This window comes from Neltuma alba, unplaced genomic scaffold, assembly GCF_004799145.2.
Source record: "Neltuma alba isolate B1F8T4 unplaced genomic scaffold, ASM479914v2 tig00007834_pilon, whole genome shotgun sequence".
In the NCBI taxonomy this organism is placed as follows: domain Eukaryota; kingdom Viridiplantae; phylum Streptophyta; class Magnoliopsida; order Fabales; family Fabaceae; genus Neltuma; species Neltuma alba.
The window spans coordinates 24955-34103 of record NW_021634878.1 but is presented as its reverse complement, the minus strand read 5'-3'; the positions used below and the strand labels follow the sequence as shown (position 1 = coordinate 34103).

Genomic DNA, 9149 nt, shown 5'->3' with positions numbered 1-9149 from the left:
TGACTATATATATAAAATGTGCACATTTCATGATTTAAGGCAACCGTTAATATATTCTTTTTTGTATAAAACTTCTGTTTCACGAAATTATTACCTTCTTAATTAATGGGAACAATTTTTTTTTTGGGGAATAATTCATTATATATAGATTGCGTTGTTACTAGTTATATACTACCTTCCATCCTAATTATAAGAGCCTGTTGACTAATTTGAGGAGATTAAGAAAGTAAGTTAAGTTAGTCATTTGTCCTAAATAGGTGTTGTCTTTCCTAAAATATCCTTACTAATCAAATGTATTGACTAGAACTATCATTGTTAGAAGGGCTACTTTGAAAAAAATGTATAAATATCAGAGACAAAGTAGATTGGGGTTATATATTTAGGACCAAAATAAAAGTCAAACAGGATCTTATAGTAAGGACGGTAGTATATTATATGAGCTAGTCATATACCAATTATTAAATCAATGGTATATATCTGGAGGAGAAAATTTCCACTTTTCAAACAATATTTTTTTTGGAAAATGTACAGATGTATATCAGTAATCAAATTGCATGCATCATTCATAACTTTAATTTGTAGAATAATTTGTAATGCAATCAAGCTTGGAATACACTAATTAATCCTCTCAAATACGTAAACGACTCTTTGTCATACATCATTTGGAAAAAAAAGTTTTACTTTCCTATCTTATTAGTCAAAATTCCAAATCACGTCAATTCTTGCACAAAGTCTTCTTTGACAAAAGCAAACATATATAATCTCTTGTCGTTTTGATTACTTACTTATTTCTGGTTTTTTTTTTAAAAAAAGTTTTACTTTCCTATCTTATTAGTCAAAAAATTTAAATTCAAATTATCAATTTGGTTCAGCATGTGTTTTGTTCATTAAACAACTCATTTGCCCAGGAAAAAAAACAGAAAATATTCAAAGCAACTCAAACAAAATAACAATGAAATATCTTACTCATCTGGTTCTAAATATAAAACCCACTTTGTAGTGTAAATACTTATATTTGGGACCAGAGGAGTACTAATTAATACTACTTTCGATCCTTAATATAAGATCTAATTGACTAATTTGAGTAGATTAAAAAAATGAGTTAAATCAGTTATTTATAATAAATAGATGTTATCTTTCCTAAAATACCCTTGTTAATCATATATATTAGTTTAAATATTATTTGATAAAACATTTAACATATACAACTGCTATAAGGACTATCTTTAAAAAAAGGGATAAATATAAAGATAAAGTGAATTAAGGTTTTATATTTGGAACCAAATGAAATGTCAAACTAGCTCTTATATTAAGAATCAAAATAGTATATATAGATTTCAACTCAATTACGTTGTTAATTTTTTTGGGATTTCTAAACACTACACCAATAAAGTATTATCTTTGGCCTAATTAATGACGGCTTATAAGTAATTTTTCTTGCAATAAATAATAATTTGAGGTTACAATCACAAACTTTGAAACGAAATTAAATGACGTGCCTGTAATGAGCCCGTCACGCATCCATGCTGAATTATTTTGAATGGTAGTTGTCCCAACACGTGATGCGTGGGACGGATGAATAATGTAAAAACTTAAAAAAAAAGTATCTGGGAAAATTGTTTCTAGATAACCAAAGTTTAAACAATTCTAGTTAATTAAAATTTGTACAAATCATAATAATTCTCACTATTTAATTAGTACTTGATTATACTCAATATAATTATGCAGGAAAAACTAAAGTTAAATAGAAAATTTTGCTGCGTTTTCAGTAAATTATTACCTGAAATTTAAATATTATAATTTTGAAATATACTGTGATGGTAACTTTTTTAATAATCTAAGGGCAGGGTTTTTCTTTTAAAAAAAATAATTTGATACTGATTTTATTGCTATTTAAAAATAATTAATAACTGTTCATATCTTTTGACTTAATTTTTCAAAAGTTTGGATGATTAGATATAGAAGATCTCTGATGGGGTAATGACGAATTTGTCAATGGATTAGGTCATTATACAAGTGGATTAGGGATAATTCAGCAGTAGTATATAATTATGTTACTGATGATGTGATGCTACGGATTAGAAGGGAAAACCAGAGGATTAATTAATTTAATCCAACGAACTTGACAGCTTTAATTCATAATTAGACTAATTAATTCAAACATTAATGACTATAAGAAGATCATATCATCCCCATCGATCTATCATCAATGACACTTTTGGGGGAAAAAAGAAAAGAACTCACACAGAAACAGTACTCTGAGTAATTTTTGGGCCGAAAACAAGACACAGTACCTATGATGGGCTCGGTTGGCCCAAGAAACTTGTCCAGCGTTTTGGTCCGTCTGGCCCGGAAGGCCCAAATCCACAATAATTACCAAAACGGGCAACTTGGGGTGTTTGAATAAATCTAAACTAAAATTTAAAGAATAGCTTCTTGAAAAAAAAAAAAAAAGTGATTTTGAGAATAGATTTTGAAAGAATAACTTCTGAGAAAAAAATAGTTTTGATGAAATGAGAGTGTTTGGATAGTTATTATTAGAAATACTTTTTTTATGTGTAAATTATCAAAAAAATACATAAGTTAATATGATAATTACATAGAAGATAAGCTTTAATTTATATTTTTATTTGAAGTAATAAATTTGCTAATAATTTTTTTGCCAACATAATAAATGATATATGAAAAATATAATTAATTAATTTTTAGTATGTGTATGTATATTTGAAAAATATAAAATTAAATATGTTTTTAGAAAAATGAATATTTTAAAGGTTATAAACGTGAGATGCCATGATATAATGATTATTGTAAAATATGAAACAACGTAAATTAGTTTTGAAATTTAGAATTCCTCCATACTCACCCATGCACTTGTTTGTCCACGTGTTATTAGGTCACCATTGATGTCTTGTAACTTTGGAATTTCAATCCCATCCTTCCGACACCTATAATAATTACTCCAAGCATTAGCTTTTAGCTCTTAGAAGCGAAATTTTTTTTGACCTTTTTCAAAACCACGGTGGTTCAAACCACCAAATCATGGTTTTCCAAAAATTTGGGGTTTTTGGATAGTTTTAAATGATTAGAAAACAATAATAGAGCTCCAATATTTGCAAATATATATGGCCTATCTCTAAGATTCGAACAAACAAGTAAAAGAGTAGGCCAAAAAAAGAAGTAAAAGAGAAAAAACGAGAAATGGAAAGTATGGCAAGATTAAATAATGATGAGAGTTTTCTTGCATTTTCCATTTTGTTATTTCTTCCTATCTTGTGCTTTATTCTTCGATCTCATTGAATAGTCAGCTCAAGAGAGAAACGAGCAAAGTAGGAGGACCCCTCAGGTTGACTGACTTCACCACTCTCTCCCTCCCCCTCCCCCTCCCCCCTCCTTTTTGCTATGCCTATGAATTACTTTTCATTACTCAAATATGAGTTAATTACAGGTTGGTGTTAGAAGAGGGGTATTTTTAATCAAATTTAGTGAGGGTCATTTAGTCTTCACAATTTATTCCAAAAACATCTTATAAGTTAAAATGGAGGAAGCGTTTTCCCAAGGACGTCTCTCTTACTTCAACTAACGAGGTCAAACATCGTTTTCATGTATAAGAAATATTAATCTAAGTTTTAGAGACACACACACACACACTGTCTCTCTTATTATGAGCTTTATGTTTGGCACAAAATTTTAAATGAGTTGCGCCATTTATGACTTGCGAATAATACAACTTTCAATAGATTTCATAATACATATTGACATACTACCACTGATTATTACTCTTCCGGTCCTCAATATAAGATCCAATTTTTAAATGAGTCTTATATTAAAGACCGGAGGAGTACTATAAAAGTTAGTCGGTAATTTAATTTAATTCTAAATATAAAACCTCAATCTATTTTATCTTATATATTTATCTATTTTACTCTCAAGTAATATCTATAAAGAATACACATGTTAAGGAGTTTTTACAAAAAGATTGTTTTAACACACACGATTGATGAAAGTATTTAGAGAAGATCACATCCATATATTATAAATAACTTTTTTAATATCCGCAAACTAATTATTCAGTTCTTTTTTTTTTTTCCACCAGTTCTATATTAAGCTTTAGGTGGTATCACATAACCACGTCATTAGATAAGGATAAATTCATAATGCTCATCTCCTCAGGTCCCACTTTGATTAGGGTCTTGGGATGCATGCCAAGGGTCCAAAAAATCCAAGTATTATACTACCTCCGGTCCTTAATATAAGACTCCGTTTGACTTTTATTTTGGTCCTAAATATAAGACCCCAATCCACTTTGTCTCTTATAGTTATCCATTTTTTTTCAAGATAGTCCTTTAATAATGATAATTGTAGATAACAAACTTGATTAGTAAGGATATTTTAGGAAAAATAACACCTATTCATTACAAATAACTAACTTAACTAAGTTCCTTAATCTCTCCAAATTAGTCAACTGGGTCTTATAATTAGGACCGGAGGTAGTATGATTTTAGGTAACTCTCAAATATTTTTATAACACTCTTTGACTTCACAAGAAACCTGTTTTATCATTTGGCTAGGCTAACGTATGAATTAGGTTATCCATATACATCACATGTGAAGAGAAAGGGACTGTTCGGACCATACACTCTACAAAAGCTAGACTTTTTCATGTTAATTAAGAGCTAACCTTCCTATCCAGGCCACTTATCATATACTAGCGTTGGACAAATTAAATATGATATTAAGGATTGGAGGTAGTATTTTTTTTTTCATTGGAAGGGATAGGCACATGTGACGGATGACCTCATATTCACAAGGGAGCTTACATGCTATTAAATTACAAAGCTATTGCGGTCTGTTTATCATAGGTCCTTTATATATGTTAAAATAATGAATCCAAATAAGCCAAACTTTCTTGTCATATTCTATTTCCGGTCCTTAATATAAGAGTTAGTTAACTGATTTGAGTATATTAAAAAAATTAGTTAAATTAGTTATTTGGAATAAATAGGTATTGTCTTTTCTAAAATATCATTACTAATCATGTGTATTAGCTAGAATTACTATTTGACAAAATCTTTAACATATGTAATTATTATAAGGACTAACTTGGAAAAAATAGATAAATATAAAAAACAAAGTAGACCACAATATTATATTTAAAATTAAATTAAATGTCAAATTAGCTCTCATGTCAACAGCCAGAGTTAGTATATATCTATTCATTCATTACAAGGAAACTAGTAACCACTTTTGCGTGCTCAGTAATGTTCATGATCTTCTTCTGATTTACAAAAGTTTAGACAAAATTAGAGTTAGGACATACAGATCTCAAAATTTTAAGAGCATTTATAATGATATCTACAGAGTACCATGAATAAGGCATTCCCTTTAACAACGAAACCCATCAACCGACACTTTTTAAGACATCAATATATCATTATCATTGATTGGATCAATCTTTGTTGACTTCCCCACCTAATTCACTTGACAAAACTAACAAACAAGCATCTAAATTTACAAAATACAGGATCTGAATTTTTGCACTCAACTTTCACAGACACAGACACACAAAATAACAATAAAGGTCTATCTATATATTTGAACTTTCAATTACAATTTACAAACTAAACATGACATTAATAATTCCAAGAGTTATATATATATATATATATATATATAACTAGTTAAATAGAGGAAGGGTTGGAGCTGATTGGCTCTGATCCATGTCCTTAGCAGTATTATTGTTGTGGGATGACTCAGCAGAGTTTGGGTTCGGTGTGCCAGAAGGAAAAGCAATAGTGAGGTCAAGATTCAAGTTGTTGGAAGAATTAGGTTTTTCCTTGAAGGAGTCGGCGGATGTTGCAGCAGCAGAAGAAACAGGTAGGGCATCATCATCTTTATCAACATCAGTACGAGGACGATGAAGAAGAGGAAAGCATTGGTGATGAAGATGAAAAAGCTTATGGTTATCAGGATCTATCCCCATCTTTATCAGCTTCCTGCGGATGTGAGAATTCCAGTAGTTCTTTACCTCATTATCTGTTCTCCCAGGCAACCTTCCAGCTATCAGGGACCACCTAACAGTATATAGTACACAAAAGCTATTAGGAACTTGTTTCTTTAAACTCATATGGACCCACATCTAGTTATATGTGTATGCCAACTAATTAACAGTGATGTATTTGTCAGGAAAATTACTCTTATGGGTAAGATAAGTAAATATGGTAAGATACATATACCAAATGAAATTTATGTTTAATATTAATTTAAGATTTTGTATCGGATTAGAGACTTGTGTGTATTTTTGTAAGTGTGTGTGTGTGTGTGTACCGGTTGCCGAGGAGGGCATGGAGCTTGATGATGAGGTCTTCTTCGTCTTGGGCAAAGTTTCCCCGTTTGATATCTGGCTTCAGATAATTTATCCATCTCAACCTGCAACTCTTTCCACAACGATGCAGCCCTGAGATGAATATTACAGGGAAATTAAATATATATATATATATAGTGATGATTCCTTTGATTTCTCAGTACATAACATGGTGTGTGTTTGTGTAGTAGAATAAGTTCTGAGATTTTAAGGCCAGTATATTAGCAGTTCTTAGATTAGATATCCCCAGAAAAGGAGCTAACTTGAAATATTGTTTCTTTAAAAGGATCTCTCTCTCTCTCTCTCTCTCTCTCTCTCTCACAGAGTCGAAACCCGCAGGGAGAAATGAAACTTGAGCCATATATAATGCAGAGAAAAAAGAGTGAATGAAAAAATTTGAGAGAAGATGGAGAAAACAAAAGGAAAAAGTATCATATGAGGTGAAACCTGCAGCTTTGGGAAGGGAACGCCAGCAACCTTCGCCATGGGTTTGGATGTAATCGATGAGCTTTTGGTCTTCTTGTTTAGACCAAGCTCCTTTGTTGGTGTCTTCTTTGTCACAGCAAGGCTTTCTCATTCCTAATTTTCTATATCTGCAGTTAGCTAGCAACAAGCTTCTCTCTCCCCCTCTCTGTGTTTTTGGCATTCAAGATGTAAACAAAAATCCAGAAAACTATGGCTGTGGCTTTAGAGGGAGAGAGAGAGAGAGAAGGGCATAAGAGGAGGGTAGATATATGCATGTCGGGAAGGGCTTAGAGGGGGTTGGTTGACTTGGACCGGTGGGTTAGCCCGCGTGGGTGCATGCATGGCTTACTCACTGTTCTGGATTTTTTTTTTCAAACTTATTCAAACAAATAATACATTATTCTTCAAATTATATATAATTAGGGTTGTTTTATATCAGGATTATTTGAATAAAGATATCTAGAATATGCCTTAAGTTAATTAAGATTTAATTGGATTTTCTCATTATTAATTATCTTTTTCAGAATTATTATTTATTTTCAATAAAACTAATATGAATAACTCGTCTAAATTATCTGATTATTTTAATCTTTGAAAAATTAGATTAATTAAGGCTTGAGTGATTATTATTTTTCTCCCTCTTTCTCTTCCCCTCCTCCCTCCTTATTTTACATCAGGTTGTGTTGTGACACAAAATGGATTCCTTGTACTTATATATTCATATAACAAAATGTAATTCATAGGCATAGCAATCTATATTTTTTAATCCGTATACTCATATTTTCCCTATTCTTTAATATCTGTCGTGGTATTATATGTAATTATTTCATGATTTTATAATTTTAAAATATTTTGATATTGCAGTGAATGATAAATGAGAAAAAAATTATAATTTATAATGAATTATATGTCGTGGATAAACTCAAGTGAGTAAAATTCAATATCGGAAATTAAAGGATAAGGTGGGCTCTGTACTGCTTGCTTACTGTCAAGTAAATGTCATTTTCAATTTGTGATCTGCCTTTGAGAAAGTGCTTTCATGACATTGAACTTTAGTTACTGGTCAATTTCCATGATTCAATTTCAGGAATAAGAAGGGCTCACAAATTATTTTTCAACGATAAGGGAATGTTAGTTAATTGTAAGTTTTTACGCAAAATTTTGGAGTAAATTAAATTGAGGAAATAATATAATGCTTATTAATATATACTCAGGGCTAAGGTGTATGTATATCGCACTAATTTATACCTTTTGAATGATCTGATCATTTATCAAACTTCATAAAAAATATACTCTTTCAGTCCTTAATATAAGACCCATTTAACTAATTTGATTAGATTAAGGAAGTTAGGTAAGTTAGTTGATTATAAGAAAAGTGACACATTTTCCCTAAAATACCATAGTCATCTTTCTTAATACCCCTCATTTCTCTTATACTTAATTATGGTTGAAGGAGTATCCATAGGGGTAATTTAGAGAAAATTGATAAATATGAGAAATGGGTCTTATATTTAGGACCAAGACTAACTCAAGAATTGGGTCCTATATTAAGGACCGGAGGAGTATATTATTTCTGATTTTGTTGATCTGAGAATAAAGTTGGATTTTCATGTTATGTGGGGTATTTATATAATTCTAGAGCTAACAGGAACTTTCCTCTAATAACTTCACCAAACTTTGACTAGGAAATAACTCTTATACAATTTAATTAATTACAATTACTCAAATGTTATTTTCAAGTCCCATTTTATGATATGCTACTTCCGGTCCTTAATATAAAAGTAAAAATTTGGGAAGATTAAGTAAGTTACTAAATTACTTAATTATAGTATATGTTACGTATTCTTTCTAAAATACTTATATATATTATTATATTATATATCAATTTATAAGTGAGACAAATTAGTTTGAATAAAAATGATAAATATTAATATTTTAAAGTAATTTAGTAACTTTTTTAATCTCCCAAATTAGTGAACTAGTCTTGTATTAAGAACATGAACCAGTAAATTATAATGTCCAATTTTAGAAAGTTCTTCATCATCACCTTGGGAGCAATTAGGAAATATCCAGCTTTCTAAGTTTGCTATGTGGTTTACAGCCAATAAAATTTATAGATGGTGATAGATTATTATAGAACAGAGAAGCATAGGTTCAGATATGTATGAGGATACGTCGAAATCTCATTTCCTTAAATTTTTTTCTGGGTATAGGAAAATGATGTTCCGTTGTTTTGTGATCCTAAATTAATGTATGAAAATATCAGAAACAGATAGAAAGGGAAACTTGATATCAGAACCAGCAGTTTCCATCCACCAGC

General features: G+C 30.3%; 1 protein-coding gene across 1 annotated transcript; it reads right to left on the bottom strand.

The window, feature by feature from the left end:
- Window positions 1–5325: 5325 nt before the first annotated feature.
- On the bottom strand, window positions 5326–7052 carry LOC114753293 (transcription factor MYB8). Its single transcript, XM_028941967.1, has 3 exons — window positions 6812–7052; window positions 6328–6457; window positions 5326–6074 (listed from the first exon to the last, which is right to left on the bottom strand). The coding sequence occupies exons 1-3, from the start codon at window positions 7008–7010 to the stop codon at window positions 5678–5680; spliced, it is 726 nt and encodes a 241-aa protein (XP_028797800.1). The 5' UTR covers window positions 7011–7052; the 3' UTR covers window positions 5326–5677.
- Between the last annotated feature and the right edge of the window lie 2097 nt (window positions 7053–9149).